Source organism: Anas acuta, chromosome 5, assembly GCF_963932015.1.
Source record: "Anas acuta chromosome 5, bAnaAcu1.1, whole genome shotgun sequence".
Lineage (NCBI taxonomy): Eukaryota > Metazoa > Chordata > Aves > Anseriformes > Anatidae > Anas > Anas acuta.
Window position 1 is genome coordinate 30111508 of NC_088983.1, and position 15460 is coordinate 30126967.

Consider the following 15460-nt stretch of genomic DNA (forward strand, 5'->3'; position numbering starts at 1 on the left):
GCTGTGGGGAGAGCAGGAAACGCAGGGCCAGGCTGCTGGGGGGGTCACAGAGCGGGCTGGTGGCCCGTATGGGACAGACACACGGACAGACACACGGACAGACACACGGACAGGGGAGCCGCGGGCCTCGAACCCGCGCCCCTCGCCCCCGGTCCTCCAGAACCATAGAGAGCGCGGGCAGAGCGGCGCGCGCGCTCCCCGCCGGTTGCCATGGAGACGCAAGATGGCGCCCAGGGGTGAGGAGCGCGGCGGGGCCGGAACGGGGACCGGGGGTGGCGAGGGGGGTGGGGGGCTCGGAGCGGGGCCGTGACCCCCCCCTGGGCTCCCCCTCAGGCCGCCAGCGCTCCTCGGTGCCGCTGCAGGTGCTGCTGTTCCTCAACGGCTGGTACAGCGCCACCTACTTCGTGGCCGAGGCCTTCATCTTCGCCTACAAGGGTGAGCCTTCCTCCCCCCCCCCCGAGTCCCTCCTCATCCTCCTCTCGCCCCCCCCCCCTCCTCGCCCCGTGGTGGGGCGGGGGCGCTGAGCCGGCCGTGCCCGCAGCGCTGCTGCTGCCCTACCCCGTCAGCAACCTGCTGCTGGACGCGGCGCTGCTGCTGCTCTACCTGGGCACCGAGGCCACCCGCATCTTCTTCGGTGAGTCCTGGGGAAGGGGCTGCCTCATGGCCCTCCCCCCAAACTCCCCCTGCTGCTGCCCCATCCCGGGGGGTTTGGGGGATATGGGGCAGCCCCTGCCCCGCTGACCGTGCTCCCCGCAGGCTCCAAGGGCAACCTGTGCCAGCGGAAGGTGCCGCTTGCCGTCAGCTTGGCCCTCACTGTGCCGGCGGCCGTGATGGCAGTCTACTACCTGCTGCTGCAGACCTACACCCTGCGCCTGGAGGCCATCCTCAGCGCCATCCTGCTGCTCTTCTACGCTGCGGAGCTGCTGCTGGGCCTCCTGGCGCTGCTCTCCTTCTCCAGGTACCGCGCGGGGCGAGGGCAGCGCCGCGGTGCTGCGGGCTGCTCTGCTCACACGTCCCCTGTCCTTCGCAGCGTTGATGCGTATTGAGGCCCTGCACCGGAGCAGCCGAGGCACAGGTACGCGAGGCAGCAGTGAGCCAGCCCGGCTCCCAGGCCCACGCTGGCACCCGTGGGCAGCTCCAGGAGCGGTCTCCCCGCTGCCCGATCCCCTCCGCTTCGCCCGCAGCATGAGCGAGCGAGCGACGTGCCGGGCAGCGCCTGCCCTGCTGCCACCCGGCCCCCCGGGGCTGGTGCCACGCAGCTCAGTTCAAGGTACGGAGAATTATTTTTTTCTACTGTGTTCTCAGAAGCAGTCACTATTTTCCAATAAATATTTATTTTTACCTGGTGCCTGGGCATCTGGCGTCCCACAGGGCAGCAGGCTGGGCATGGAGCGCTCAAGAGCTTCTAGCACAGCACTGCCTGTGCTGCCCCCTGCTAGCACTGCCCAGATCTCACCGGGGGGTCATAAAGAGCCCTGTGGAAGTGCCACAGGACAGTGGGGACACTTGGCTCTTGCTGCCCTTCCCTCCCATGCAGCCTCGTTCCACACAGGGGCCGTACTACGCTCCCCCCGCCACGTCCATCCCCTAAAAGCCCTGAGAGAAGCTCCCTACAGCGCCATATAAAAGACTGACAACGTCATCAAGTTTATTACACAATTTCCAACCTATCAGAAAGACAAACAAATCTAGTCACTGCGAGCAGGAGGGGCAGCGCCTCGCCGGGTGGTTAATAGGGGTTTGCTCTGCACTTTTCCCCACTATTTGGAAAGAAACTAAAAATTTGTGTCGTTAAGTAAAAAAAACAGAACTCTCCCACCAAATGCTCCCCCCAGCACTCACCCGCTAAGCCGGCACCTCGTGGTACTTTACAGATTTTTTTTTTTTTTCTCTTTTGTTTTGTGTGATTTTAGCCTAAAAAGACCTCTGGAGCTGGGTTTCTCCTGTCCGGCCACAGTTCAGAGGGCAAGCCCGCCCCGCTGCGGGCTGGAAATCGCTCTGGGTCTCCGCCCCGACCCCCTTGGGCTCCTCCAGCACGCAGCCTGTGCCGGAGGGACCCCTGTGGGGCTGGGGGCTGCTCCCTGGCCTCGAAGCGGCTGCACACAGCTCTGCGCAGCCCCGCCAGGCACAGAAACCTCCCGGCCTTGTCCCCACCACCCTGTCCCAGCCTGCGACCGCGTGACACAGCCGGGGTGCCACCACCCGGTGGGAAAGGGGGGTCAGGGCAACGCCGCAGGGAAGGGGGCAGCCCCTGGCGGGGAACGCGCGGTCCCCGAGGCCCGCCGGCTGCGGGTGGCAGCCCGCCCTGCCTCCTCTGCTTCCTCTAAAACAAGGAAGGCTCTGCGGGAGAGGCCGGCTCCACTCGGGGCCCCACTGCTGCCTGCTGGCCAGAGCTGCTGCTTCGGGAGAGATGCCCGGCGGCAGCGATCCCGCTGGGACCAGGCACAACTCCCCGCGCCTCCTCTGGCCCTACAGACACAGGGCGTGAGCCGCACGCCTCCAAACCCCCTTGCTGCACGCGCCTGCGGGGGATCCGTCCCCTTCCGGACATACCCCAAAGGGCTGCGGAGAGGAAAAGGCTCACAAACCTCCCTCCGTGGTAGAAAAGCACCATTTCTCTTTGGGTCCAAGTATCCGCGGAGCGGGGCGGCCCCGGGCTCCCCGGCTTCCAGCCTCTCCCCGGGAAGCAGCAGCAGCAGCGGCGGCGGGTGCGGGCGAGGGCTCAGGCCCCAAGGCCACGAGGTGTCGGAGGGAGGCGGCGGGGCGCAGCCAGGCCCTTCCTCGGTGCCCGGAGAGAGCCGGGGGCGGCGGGGAGAGGGTAAGGGGGTGGAGCGGCCTCGGTGGCACAGTCCTGGTCGAGGTGAGGAGATCCGAGTCCATTAAAAACCACTTACTGCCGAACTCCTGCAGGGCACAGGGAGGAGAGGGGTGCTCAGCGCTGCTCCGGAGACCCCCACAGGCGTCTCCAGTCCCGCGGGAGGGTGCAGCAGCGCCTGGCTGCGGCTCACCTGTCTCAGTGGTGCCGGTCCCTGTCTCTGTCCCTGTCCCGATGCCGCTCGTGCTCCCGGTTCCGCTCCTGGAAATAGTCCTCGTGCCGGTCCTCGCTGTGCAGCAGGTCCCGGTGCCGCCGGCTGCTCTCGCGGGACCGGCTGGGAGAGCGCTCCCGGGACCGGTGCCGTTTCCTGGGGAAAAAGAACAAAAAGATTTTTTGGTCACCTCCCAGGGGGATGCAGCCGGGTCTCTCCCCGCAGAGGGGACAGAGAGCGAGACCCCGGGACGGGCGCAGTACCTGGAGGAGCTGCTGCTGGCACCCGTGCTGTAGGACTTGGCTTCGATCCCATGCAGGCAGTCTTTGAGGGAGGAGAGGAGGACGCGGCACCGCTCGTCGCTGGCCACGCGGGACTGCTTGATGACGGCGATGGCCGTCAGGAGGGTCTCGATGGCGTCGCTGTAGTCGCCTGAGCGGGAGCGGAGCGGGGCTGAGGGATGCGGGCGAGCTGCGGGGTCGGGGCAGGGGGATGGGGACGGGGACGGGGTCACCGTTACCTGCGCTGGCGCCCGACACCGCCTTGGAAATGGCGCTGCTGGAGATGGCCCGGTTCCTGTTCATGATCTCCTCAAACTCCACCTCGCTCACGGCGGGGGGCGGCGGGCCGAGCTCCCGGCTGCGTGGAGACACACGCGTGGGTGGGGGGAGTCAGCACGGCTGCCCCCACCCTATTTGGCACCGAGCCCCCTCTCCCTCGCCCTCCGCTCACCTGCTGTGGTTGTAGGGCGCCATGGCCTTGCCGTAGGTGTCCGGCGGGGGCCCCAGGGCGGCGCTGGGCGGGGGGAAGAAGGCCGGGTTGAGGTGTAGGGCCGGGGGGACAGCCCCCGGGGGCGGCACGGCCAGGTGTGGGGGCAGTCGGGGCGGCGGGGGCATGAGGTGCTGGTAGTGGATGCCGGGCGGCGGTGGGGGGACGCCGAAACCGGAGGAGAGGGGCGGCGGGGGCGGCATGGGCGGCGGGGGCAGCCCCATGAGGGGCAGGGCGGCGGGGGGGCGGTTGAAGAAGGGCAGGATGGAGGGGGGCTTCTCCACGCGGGCGGGCGGCAGCGCGTTGTCTGTCGGCGTGGCGCGGCCGTCCACGGAGTCCAGGGAGTCCCGGGAGTGGGCCCGTGGTGGGACACCTGCAAGCGGCACGGGAAAGGGCCGTGAGCTGTGACTGCGGGCCCCGCACGCCTCGGAGACCTCCTCCTCCTCCTCCTCCTCCCCGCCCGCCCACCGAGGTCCAGTTTCTGCAGAGCTGGAGGTGCCGAGAGATGGATGCAGCCAGCCAAGCGTAGCCTCCGCTTCCATGTGCCTCCAGGAGGGCCCCGTGCTCTCAGCGGGGCGCCGGCCGCCCGCATGGGGCGTCGCAGAGCAAGCGGGTTACACGGACGGAGGTGAAAAGCCCCGAGGAACGGGGAGAGGTGGCCAAGTCCCAAGTCCCAGAAGCTATCAGACAACCCAGAGCACCCGCCAGCTGCTGATGGGAAGGGATTTGAACCAGCCTGGGCGTGGAGGGACACCAGGGGACAGAACGCAAGCGCTGACAGCTGGAGGAAGGAAAACTCAGTGCCTGGCTGCCCTACAAGAGACGGGCAGGAACCCTTGCTATGTCTGAAGAGGCTTTGAGGATGAGCCAGGAGAGGAAAGAGGGGGCAGGAGCCCTGGGGGAGCTGCTGAGACCACCACAAAGCCTCTCGAGGGAGGACAAAACTCCAGAAGGGGACGCGCTCTGCTCCACGAGGGCAGGCGGGGACGCCGTCTAACGGCGCTGCCGAGCAGCAACCGGTGCTGGAGCTGAAGGGAGTAGGGGGCGAAGGGCAGAGCGCTCATAAAGAAGGGCTCTCCTCGCATGGAACGGGGTCACGGATCTACAACGGCCACAGCTGGCCAAGACCTCCTCGTCCGTGCTCCTGCCGGGTCAGTCCCTGCGGCTCCGCAGAGCCCCCCGGCGCGGGGCCGGGGTGTCACATCGCTGCGGAGTGAGGCAAGGAGCACCTATTGCCATTGTAGGAAGCCCACGGCCAGGCCCCAGCTGGAATCCTGCGTCCAGTGATGGGCACCTTACCTCCGCAGGGATGGACAAATTCTGGAGGAGATCCAGAGAAGAGCTACAACTAGCTATGGAGGGTCTTAGCTATGTTGGTAGGCTGAAGAGCTTAAGCCCATTCAGTTTGGAGAAGGAGGAGGAGGAGGCTACGAGGGATCTTCGCAGTGTGTGAGCACCTAAAAGGGGATCATAAAGACTCGAGTCAGGAGCTAAGCGGACTCGGCAGCAATAGGACATCACCCCCAGAGGCTGCTGGCAGCGTCCCCCCGCCCCGAGGGCTCGGCCTGACAGCTCGGCGGGGTCCTGCGGGAGGTGCCCCCCCCCCTACCCGCGGCGCGCCCGCGCCCCACTCACGTTTGCGAGCCTGCGCCTCGAACTGGGACAGGTTCTGCCGCGTGGCCAGCCTCACCTCCACCTTGTCCCCGTTGAGGATTTTGCCGGGCAGGAGCTCCAGCAGCTTGTGGACCGAGTTCTCAGAGGCAACCACCACCTCTGCGTACCTGCGGGGAAGCCCAGCGGTCAGCGGGCAGGAACCAGCCCCAAGTGCTGCACCCCCCGGCAGGGTAGGACCCCCCAAAACCCCAATCTGCCCCCCCTGCAGCACCCACCACCGCCTGACACCAGCCTGGAGCCTCACGTCCCCATCGGTTCCCTTTCCAGGTGCTGGCACTGCCAGGAGCCTGCATTTCACCACCCCTGCGCCCGCTGGGGAAAGCTGCGGCCGCTCGGGCCAGGCTCCCCGGCCCGTTTCCTCCGTGCTCCCCCTGGGCTCTCACCCTTTCGACTGGCCGTTGGCCCGGTTCTCTGCAAACTTCAGCTCCACCACATCGTAGACGCCGACCGAGCGGATGGTCTGGATCAGCTGCTGGTCCGTCGTCCACTGCGGGCAGCAGGGCAGAGAGGCTGCCGTCAGCCCCCGCAGCCCGTCCCGCTGGGATCCCAAGCCTCTCAGGGCTCCAAACCCCGTTCCCGTTCGCACTTTAGGGTCAAGCCCAGCTCAGAACGCCTCGTCAGAGTGGCCTGAGGAGACCCAGCACCTCCCAGCAGCTCCGCAGCCCTCAGGGGCTTTTCTGGAGGACCCCCCGCAGCACTCACCCAGGAGAAGCTGCCCACGTAGACGGCGGCTCTCTTGTTGCGCAGCCCGCTGTAGGTGTAGAGGATGGCAGGGGATTTGTTGTTAGGTTTGGGGGACGGCTCCTGCCGGATCTCGGGGGGTGGCTCCGAGCTGCTGGTGCGGCTTTCGGGGGGCTGCGAACTGGCTGCGAGCACGTCGTCGTACAGATCCATCTGGTCAGCATTACTGAACTCAGAGTCCTGCGAGGGGAGACACCGTGAGGGGAGGCCCGGGGAGGGGAACGTGGCTCGGGAAGGGGTCCGTGGCCACGCACGGGGCTCTATAGGATTGCCCTGATGTGCTCAAGTCCTCTAAAACCCCCCAGCAGAAGCCAACTCTCATCCCCCTCCGGGTGAGCACGAGTGAAGCTACAGCGCGTTCTCCTCCAGGGCTTCATCTGCGCAGCCAGAACTTCCCCGGGCCCAGCCAGCCCCTCTCTGCTTCTCCACCACCCCGCGAAACCGCGCAGCACCCTGGGCTGGCCAAAAATAAAACCCTCGGCGTGTGGAAACCCCCGGGATTGCGCTTCCTCCCCGCCGGCACGGAAATCCCTGAGCCTCCCCGCTCGGCACGGAGGAGGGGCAGCGGGCGCCATGCCGCGATGCTCAGCGTGACCCTGCCACAACGTGGGGAGGGGAAGGATGCTCCCGGAGCAGAGCCACGGGGCTGCACGGGGCTGACTTTCCCCTTCCTGATTTCGCCCACGAGCTTTTCTCTTTCCCCACACGCTTCCCCCGCGTGGGCAAAGGGCTGGCTCGCCGCGAGCTGCGCGCCCGGGCAGGACTCGGCTTGCTCCTCGCACCAGGAAGCAGCTGGGCTCTCGGCGATACACACCGGGACGGGTTCAGAGGCAGAAAACCAAACTCACTAAGCAATGCCTCGCCCGGCGGGCAGCGCGGCTTCCTCCTGCTCCCCCTTGGGCCAGCCAAACTCCTGCGGGGCTGCGTTTGCACCGCTGTGCCCTGCGCGGCACGGAGCAGCCACCCAAGCAGCTCCTCAGCCACAAAATCGAGTGTCCTACATCCGCCGTCCCATTCCCGCTCCTGCTCCGTGCTATATTTAATTTGGAGCGTACGGCGAGCGCCGTGGTTCCTACATCCCTTCGTCCCGATGGCTCGCCCGGATCCAAGGCTGGGGGAACCAGCGCGAGGTGGTGAAACCCCTGTGCTGACAGCCCGAGAGCTGCGAGCCCACAGCACGGCACTGCAGGAGCTCGTGGTGCCCCTGGGGAAATTTGCTCAGCACGCAGCCCTCGGGGGCTCGCGGAGACACAAAATCCATGCCTTTACCCACAGACACCCTCTGACAACCACGGCTGTTCCTCAGGCAAGGCGTAACCGCCCAGCGTCCGGCACTTTCAGCTGCGGAGCTGATAAAAAGGCTGCAGGAATATCAACAGGGCCAAGTATTTTCATCCTCCTTCTCAAAACAGCCCAGCTGGTTGCTTCGGCTGCCTCCCACGCTGCTGTCCCCCCCCGGCAAGGCCCAAGGCTGCAAACTTTCTGCCTGAAAGGTGCCTGACTTTTGGCGAGTCCCGCACAAGAGGCAGCCGGGGCAGAAATCCCTCAGCTGTGGGACACTGCGGCTTGGGAGCTGCTGGGGATCCTCCTGCTCTGTTCAGCTTTCGGTGCTCTGCTGTTGAAGAACCGCGGTGCTCCCAGCAGGTAACACACAGCTCGTGGTCCCGGCACTCGGGGCGTGCTCCAGCAGCCTCTTACCCTCGCTGGCGCTTGGGGCCAGGCGGCCCTAATCACTTCCAGCTCCGAGAAGCCGCCGGCTCTGTCAAATCCCTTTTGTGCCCCGTGCCCCAGCCCCTCCGGATGAACCTTCCTGTGCTGCGTGCGGCCAGGTTCACGCTGATCTCCCCGCGGGCACAACGGGCAGCGCGGGGCCCTGCGGGCGCTCTCCTTCCCCAAACCTCCCGCGCTCAGCGCCCCGCCTCTCCCGTTCCCGTTCCCATTGCCGGGGGGTTCCCCGGGGAACGTTTGGGTACCGGGGGCTGGTGCCCTGCTCCCCCCCCGGTGAGCCCCTCACCTGGTTGAACTCCTCGTCGGCGTAGATGTCGATCAGGTCCACTCCCTCGGACATAGTTCCCGACGGGGGCCGGGACCGGGGCGGCACCGGGACCGGGACCGGGACGAGCAGCAGCACACTAAGGGGGGGCACTGCGGGACGGGGGGGGGGGCGGCTGTCACTGCCGGGACCCCCCGATCCCCTCCGGTGCCCCCCGGTGTCCCCACCCCCCCCATCCCCTCCCGGTGCGGCCTCCCCGCGGCCTGGCCCCCCCTCAGCCCGGTTCCGCCCCCCCCGGCCCGGTGCCGCCCCCCTCGTCCCGGTTCCGCCCCCCCCCAGCCCCGGTCCCGGTCCCGGTCCCGGGTGCAAGGGGAGGGGTCGCGGCCCCTCCTCCCCCCCCCCCCCCGCCCCTCCCGGTGCCGCCCGCAGGCCCCGCGCTCACCGCCACCGCCAGCGCCGCCGCGCCTCGCCCCGCCCCTTCCGGCCTCCGCCCGCCCAGCCCCGCCCCTTCCGGCCGCCGCCCCGGGCTGACCATAGAGACGGGAGGGGCCGCGGGGGTAGAGCGGCTCCCTGGGGGAGGGAGGGGGGAGGGGGCGGTGGAGGTGTCATGGCGGCGGGCAGGGTGAGAGGGGAGGGGAGTGGGGGAGATTGGGGGGGATTGGGGGGAATTGGGGGCTGGGGGAGGGGAATGGGGGGCTGGGGGGGGGAATTGGGGGCTGGGGGATGTAGGGGGGGAGTTATGGGGGCGGGGGGGGGAATTGGGGGCTGTGGGGGGACGGGGATTGGGGCATTGGGGCCTTGAGGGGGGTTGGGGGGGGCGCATGTGGGGTGAGGGATTGGGGCTGGGGGGGTAAAAGGGGCAAGGTGTGGGGATTGGGGGCTGGGGGGGGGAATGGGGGGCTGGGGGACTCGTGGGGGGGGTGGGGGGGTTAGGGGTAATGGGGGCTGCGGGGGGAATGGGGAGGTGTGGGGGGGATTGGGGCCTGGGGGGGGTCGCATGTGGGGTGTGGGATTGGGGCCTGGCTTGGGGTGGGGTGAGGATTAGGGGCGGCAGGGCTTGGGAGGGGGAACGGGGTGCTGTGGGTGGGGAATTGGAGTCCAGGGGGGTGGGTGCGTGGGGATTAGGGGCGGTGGGGTTGGTGTAGGGGGGGTGTAGCCTGGGGCTGTGTTAAGGTTGGTGCCTGACGCCCCCGCTGCTGCCCCAGCCCCTCTCGCAGCTCTGCTCGCTGCCCCCGTGGGCCCTGCGCCGGCCCCTGCTGCTGTGTGCCCAGCGTGGCTACCGCGGGGACTCGCCGAGCGACTCGGGGAAGGACGTGCTGGAGATCCCCCTGCCCCCCTGGCAGGAGCGCCCCGACGAGCCGCTGCCCACCAAGAGGGCCCGGCTGCTGTACGAGAGCAGGAAGAGGGGCATGCTGGAGAACTGCATCCTGCTCAGGTGAGGCACGGGCTGCCCGGCCCCCCCGGCGCTCAGGAGGCGAGCGTAGCTGCCACGCAACTCAGCTCACTGCTACATCCCCTAATTAGCAAGGAAAAGCTCTGGGCGTTGCAGGAATCAGCTTGATGGGGCAGGGCTCGGTCAGATCCCAACCCCTGAGGAGATGTTGTGTTGCTTGGGGGGGAGCTGGCAAGTATCTGAGGAGCTGCACCGAGCTGTCGGATAAATCACCGCTTGGTCGGTGCAGCTGCTGGCAGGACGGTGCCAGAGGCAGCACGTGAGAGGTCTGGAGGAAGCTCCTAGCTGGTGGCTGAGGCCAAAACCCTTGGGGAGGATTTTTGGGGCCTCCTGGGCTTCCCCTGTGGTAGGTAACAAAGCTTAACCCGAGGTGGAGGGCAGGAGGCAGCGCACAGCAGCTCCTCCCAGCCCTCTGGTGTCACGTAGAGAGCCAGGCAGCAGCCGCCGTGCCAGCCCTGCTCTTCCTCCACGCCCCGCACTCATCCTCGTGCCTCCCCCTTCCAGCCTCTTTGCAAAGGAGAACCTGAACCGCATGAGCGAACGGCAGCTGAACCTCTACGACCGGCTCATCAACGAGCCCAGCAACGACTGGGACATTTATTACTGGGCCACAGGTACGTGTGGCCACCGAGGTGGCACCACACCGGGCTGCAGGCTTGGTGTGCTGGGCGCCCTGGGGCTGCGTGGGGCCACTCTCCTTATTTTTACTCTTCTTATTTTTCCACTCTTCTCATTTTTGCTGCAGAAGCGAAGCCCACGCCAGCCGTGTTTGAGAACGAGGTGATGGCCATGCTGAGGGAGTTTGCCAAGAACAAGAAGAAGGAGCAGAGGCTGCGGCAGCCGGACCTGGAGTACCTCTTCGAGCCCCCACGCTGACGGGTGGCTGTCGTTCCCCCTCCCCGCCCTCTGGAGCAGAGGAGGGGCAGCGGGGGCCCTGCAGAAACACCAGCGCTGCCGCCCTCCCTGCTCTCCTCCTCCTCTGGCAGCGGCTCCCGCGGACTCTCAGGGCTTGATGAATAAAGCTGTGGCTGCTAGCCCTGCCGCTCGCCTTGCCTGGCTGCCCCTCCTGCTGCACGCCGGGCTCTGCTCTGGGGTGGAGGTGGCAGCCGTGGGGTCCTCGCTCCGCTGCGTGCCAGGGGGTGTCCTGTGGGCCCTCAGCCACCCCTGGTGCTCCTCAGCCTGACCCTGGGAGCCCGCAGTGCCACCACAGCTGGTCCCCAGCACCCTCCGCAGGGTGTCCCAGCCGGGCCGGTGTCCCCAGGCAGTGGTGACAGTCCCTGTGTGGCCGCGGTCACCGCGTGTCACCGTGCCGGTTACCTGGAGACAGCACGGTGCTCCCGGCTTCCGCAGCGACGTCCTGCAGCCACTGGGTCCCTGTGGTGGCACCGCGGGGACAGCGGGCACCCCAGCAGCATGCCGTCCACCCGTCCGTTTGTCTGTCCCCGCGCCAAGCTGCGCTCCCTGCCCTGGGGCTCGCCTGCCCTGGGGCTGGGCCCCTTCAGCGCGAAGCCACGCGCAGGGGACAGCGGGGACCTGATGGATTTCTACGCCACCACCTATGCCGTGGCTTACGGTAGGGGTGTGGGGCAGCCCTATTCCCCCCCCCAAGAGCTGTAGGGGGCTCACCAGCCTGGCTGAGCCCCCCTGTGTCACCCAGGCCACCCCGGTTTCCGTCCCTTCCTCGGCCACCACGTGGGCGCCGGCTTCGTCTCCAACACCCGCTCCGATGCCGCCAGCCTCATCCGCCCGCGCAGCGTGGCAGGGGGGTGCGTGCCCCCCCTTTGGGGTGGGGACAGGGGAATTTTTTGGGGGCCCCACTGCTCACAGCTGTCCTGAACTCTCGCCGCAGCCCCTTCTGGGACACCACCACGGCCGAGCACTTCCAGCCCCTCCTGCTCCCCGATGGCCGGAGCCTGCTGCCGCGGCACGTCCACCAGCCGGGCAGCGGCTACGGCCACGAGCAGCCCCTTCCTCACCTCCGTGCCGGGGCGGTGAGCCCCCCGCCCGCCTCCGGGGAGCACGGTGCTGATCCTGCCCTGTCAGGTACGGTTTTGGGGGGACAGGTCCAAGCCCGGGAAGATTTGGGGATCCCAGAAGCCCGCTGCCCTGCACAACCCTAAAAAGCAGGGGGATGCCCTAGGCTGTGCGAGCTCTGGGGCAGCAGGGCTGAGCCCCCCCACCCTATTTCCCACCCTGCAGACGTCCTGCAGAGGACGACCATCGGTGCCAAGGAGGAGACGGGCTTCACCAGGGCCACCCCATTGAGCGGCGTCATTCTGCCGGCAGCACTGGGCCAGCCCGTGAGCCCCCAGCCCCCTCGGCTCCCCTCTTCCCCCTCCAACACCCGACACGCGTTTCTCTCCCGCAGCTCGGGGCCAGCACCACCACCACGCACTACCTGCCCCCCCATAGCGGCACGGTAAGAGGGACGGGGCGGCGAGGTGACCCCCAATTGGGGACCCCCACATCCCATCCCTCCCCATCCCAAACAGGGCGGCAGGGCGCTCCCGGTGCTGGCGCAGGGCTCCGACAGAGGCAGCGGCTTCAGCCGGGAGACCCCCCTGAGCGTGCCGGTGAGTGGCTCCCGTCCCGTCCCCGTCCCATGTCCCCCCCCCAGCCTCACCCGCTGTCCCCACACAGGTCTCGCCCCGCTGCCCCCCGGTGCTGCTCGTCTCCCGGGGGCTGCAGGCCCCCCGCCCAGCCCAGGCCCGTTTGCGGGGCCAGCAGAGCACTGGCAGGATGGTGGGTGCGCACCCCGACCTCCCCAGTACCCCCAGTACCCCCAGCACCACGGGGCTGGGCGCCCACCCCTCATTCCCCCCATAGGAGCCGTCGGGGTTCATCACCAACAACGGCTGGGCGGCGACCCCCCCATGGACCCCGTGCCCCCCAGCACCGGGTGAGTGCAGCCGGGATGGGGGGCGCGGATATGGGGCGGGGGGGCCCAGCCCTGACCCCTCGCCCCTCGGTTTCACAGCACCGCCCGGGCCCAGCCGCACGGCGCGGCCCTGGGGGGGTGTCCAGGCCCCGCGGCACAGCGGCTTCGGCACCAACAACCTGCGCACGGCGCTGGGGGGCGGCGGCGGCACCGGGCTCACGGCCCCCACCCCGTAAAAAAAGGCTGGGGAGGGGCATTAAAGGAGAGGGGACCGAGGGGGCGTGGCTTCGACACCGGGGGGCGTGGTCAAAGGGGGAGGGGGCGTGGTTTGAGCACAGAGGGGGCGTGGTTTACGCGAAGAGGGCGTGGTCCCGGGTTAAAGGGGGCGTGGTCACAGCTGAGGGGCGTGGCCTGAGAGTGGAGGGGGCGTGGTCCCAGGTTAAAGGGGGCGTGGTCGTGGGCTAGGGGGCGTGGCCACTGGGGAATAGGGGACGTGGTCATGACCGAGGGGGCGTGGCTCCTGCTTCGGGGGCGTGGTCTGAGCGTGGAGGGGGCGTGGTCAATGGTGAGTAGGGGGCGTGGCCCCAGCCAAAGGGGCGTGGCTTTGGTCTCGGGGGCGTGGCTTTGGTCTTGGGGGGCGTGGTCCCGGCCCCGTGGGCGTTCCCCGCGGCTCCCCGTGCCCCCGCCGTGCTGTGCCGGTGCCGGGTGCCGGGTGCCGGCTCCGTGCATACCGGGAGGCGATGGGCAGCGGCGGCTCGGCGCGGCCGGTGTCGGCCGAGGGCCCCGGGGGCTCGGAGCAGCGCCTGGAGGTGCGCGGCGGGCGGCTGCCGGCGGCGCTGTGGGCGCAGCGCGGGCTGGTCAAGCTGTACCTGAGCGGCGCGGGGCTGCGGGAGCTGCCGGCCGAGCTGGCGGCGCTGCGGCACCTCCGCACGCTGGCCCTGGACGGCAACGAGCTGCTGGAGGTGCCCGAGGCGCTGTGCCGCCTGCCGCGCCTGGCCTACCTCTACCTGGGCCGCAACGGGCTGCAGGGGCTGCCGCCCGCCTTCGCCCGCCTGCAGAGCCTGCGCTGCCTCTGGCTGGAGGGCAACTTCGTGGCCCGCTTCCCCCGCGCCCTGCTGGGCCTGCCCGGCCTGCGCAGCCTGCAGCTGGGCGACAACCGCCTGGCGCGCCTGCCCCGCGCCCTGCCCCGCATGGCCGGCCTGCGCGGGCTCTGGCTCTACGGCAACCGCTTCGAGGAGTTCCCCCCGGCCCTGCTGCGCATGGGCCAGCTCCGCGTCCTCGACCTGGACCGCAACCGCATCGCCCGCTTCCCCGACCTGGCCGGCCTGGCCGGGCTGCGCCTGCTCTCCTACGACCACAACCCCGTGCGGAGGCCGCCCCGCGTGGCCGACGCCGTGCGGCTGGTGGGCGACGGGGCGCAGGAGTACATGGAGGCGCGGGAGGAGCGCCTGCAGGGCCTCCGGAGCCAGGGTGAGAAGGAGGAGGAGGAGGAGGAAGGCGCCGAGGCCTCCCCGGCGGCCCCCGGGGATGGCTCCCCGCTGCTGGGGGACGCGGAGGGCAGTGGTGCGGCCCTGCCGGGCTCCCCCAGGGAGACGTGAGGTGCTGTGCCGCAGCTGGACACCCCCAGGATGTGCCACCGGGCTGCCGAGGACCAGCATCTCCCACCTAGGGCGTGCAGAATGGGAAGCCTGCAGCCTCTGCACAAGGGAAAGCAGTCCCCAATTTGCTGGGACCGCAAAGAGCCGCCACCTGGACCCGCAGGGCTCATGGCTTGCATCCACAAGTCCAGCTTAGAGCGCCCTGCATAAGCACAGGGTGCAAGCATCGGACAGGGGAAGCCTCCCTCTGCCTGCTGGGCGGCCCTGCAGATCCTGCTTGCCCATGGGACAGGCGTCCCTGAGAAGCCGGTGTCCCAGGAGCACGGCTCTGGGGACGTTCCTACACCGAGCTGCAGGTGCCTCACTGCCTCCACGGGTGCCTTTTGCTCCTGCTTCCACGGGGCAAGACGGAAAGAAGCAACGCTGTTTGCATCTTTGCCTGCAGACCCCGTTGCCCTGAAGAATGAGAAATGCACAAACCTCTTCTGCACACAGAACCAGGCTCTGGAGACAGGGCTGCAGGCTCACCGTCCCTCTTCCCCTCCTCGAGCCCCATTTGTCCCAAACCCTGGCAATAAAAAGCACAAACCCAGCAAATCTGGTGTGGAAAGGCTTTGGGTTTGGTTCTCGGGGGGGGGGGGCTGCAGCAGGAAAGGGGGAGGTGTTTGGGAAGGGGGTTGAACTCAGCCTGTCAGTGCTGCGCAGCAGGGCCAGCTTATTCTTATTTTTAGGGCTGGATGCGGTCCCGTTCCCTCTGCCCACCCCCGAGCCCTCCTGGCACACCCCGTGCCACCTCTGAGGTCTCGGCTCACCGGAGGGCACAGACCGCGCATCCGCTTTTAATTGCGAGGGCTTGGGCTGGGCGGCCGGCAGCCAAACCTGCGTGCCCACCACATCCTCTGCCTTCTTTGGGGTTTTTCATCCTCTTTGCAGCAGGAGCCGTGGCTGCGTTCAAGGCCATTAAGAAGCCGCTTTCCCTTGAGCATGGCTGTGCCACCGCCGCAGGGTGCAGGCACCCGGGGGTGCCGCCAGCCTCTCCCCGCAGCAGGGACGAGATCCACGCGCAGGGAAGCATGAAAGGTGATGCTTGCAAACGGGATCCCTGCCTCTCCAGTGCCTCTTCCCACCCTGCATCCCGATTTCTGGCTCGGGTGTGGGATTTGTGCCTGTCCCAGGCTGGGGCTGGTGTCTGGGACCCGCACGTTTCTGCTCGGCGCGAGCCTCGGGGGCTGCTGGCATTTTGGGGAGGCGTGCGCGCGGCGCATCATCCATCCGTCGGCCTCTATATATAGCCCTGCCTCCTCGCAGCTCCCCGCGCACACGGCCGCG

At 68.3% G+C, this 15460-nt stretch overlaps 5 protein-coding genes across 6 annotated transcripts; 4 read left to right on the forward strand and 1 right to left on the reverse strand.

The window, feature by feature from the left end:
* The first annotated feature begins 53 nt into the window (after window positions 1-53).
* TMEM216 (transmembrane protein 216) lies at window positions 54-1346 on the forward strand. 2 transcript variants are annotated; one of them, XM_068685579.1, is made up of 5 exons: window positions 54-236; window positions 363-435; window positions 542-634; window positions 757-958; window positions 1031-1346. In XM_068685579.1, the coding sequence occupies exons 1-5, from the start codon at window positions 69-71 to the stop codon at window positions 1044-1046; spliced, it is 552 nt and encodes a 183-aa protein (XP_068541680.1). In that variant the 5' UTR covers window positions 54-68; the 3' UTR covers window positions 1047-1346. The 2 variants fall into 2 exon arrangements, with proteins under 2 accessions (XP_068541680.1, XP_068541681.1); XM_068685580.1 differs by having other exon boundaries at window positions 93-236; window positions 334-435.
* Window positions 1347-1623: 277 nt separating this feature from the next.
* Window positions 1624-8723, reverse strand: CPSF7 (cleavage and polyadenylation specific factor 7). The gene is made up of 10 exons (XM_068685530.1): window positions 8645-8723; window positions 8224-8354; window positions 6171-6389; window positions 5852-5955; window positions 5430-5575; window positions 3759-4167; window positions 3547-3665; window positions 3290-3458; window positions 3009-3182; window positions 1624-2904 (listed from the first exon to the last, which is right to left on the reverse strand). Exons 2-9 carry the CDS (start codon window positions 8275-8277, stop codon window positions 3014-3016), a joined length of 1389 nt encoding a protein of 462 aa, XP_068541631.1. The 5' UTR covers window positions 8278-8354; window positions 8645-8723; the 3' UTR covers window positions 1624-2904; window positions 3009-3013.
* On the forward strand, window positions 8690-10689 carry SDHAF2 (succinate dehydrogenase complex assembly factor 2). Its single transcript, XM_068685582.1, has 4 exons — window positions 8690-8824; window positions 9408-9637; window positions 10160-10269; window positions 10401-10689. Exons 1-4 carry the CDS (start codon window positions 8810-8812, stop codon window positions 10529-10531), a joined length of 486 nt encoding a protein of 161 aa, XP_068541683.1. The 5' UTR covers window positions 8690-8809; the 3' UTR covers window positions 10532-10689.
* A 154-nt stretch (window positions 10690-10843) lies between these two features.
* On the forward strand, window positions 10844-12891 carry SAXO4 (stabilizer of axonemal microtubules 4). The gene is made up of 8 exons (XM_068685542.1): window positions 10844-11228; window positions 11313-11421; window positions 11505-11698; window positions 11855-11955; window positions 12024-12074; window positions 12148-12228; window positions 12296-12397; window positions 12482-12891. The coding sequence occupies exons 1-8, from the start codon at window positions 11069-11071 to the stop codon at window positions 12767-12769; spliced, it is 1086 nt and encodes a 361-aa protein (XP_068541643.1). The 5' UTR covers window positions 10844-11068; the 3' UTR covers window positions 12770-12891.
* A 198-nt stretch (window positions 12892-13089) lies between these two features.
* Window positions 13090-14722, forward strand: LRRC10B (leucine rich repeat containing 10B). The gene is made up of 2 exons (XM_068685569.1): window positions 13090-14487; window positions 14577-14722. The coding sequence occupies exon 1, from the start codon at window positions 13274-13276 to the stop codon at window positions 14129-14131; it is 858 nt and encodes a 285-aa protein (XP_068541670.1). The 5' UTR covers window positions 13090-13273; the 3' UTR covers window positions 14132-14487; window positions 14577-14722.
* Window positions 14723-15460: the final 738 nt, after the last annotated feature.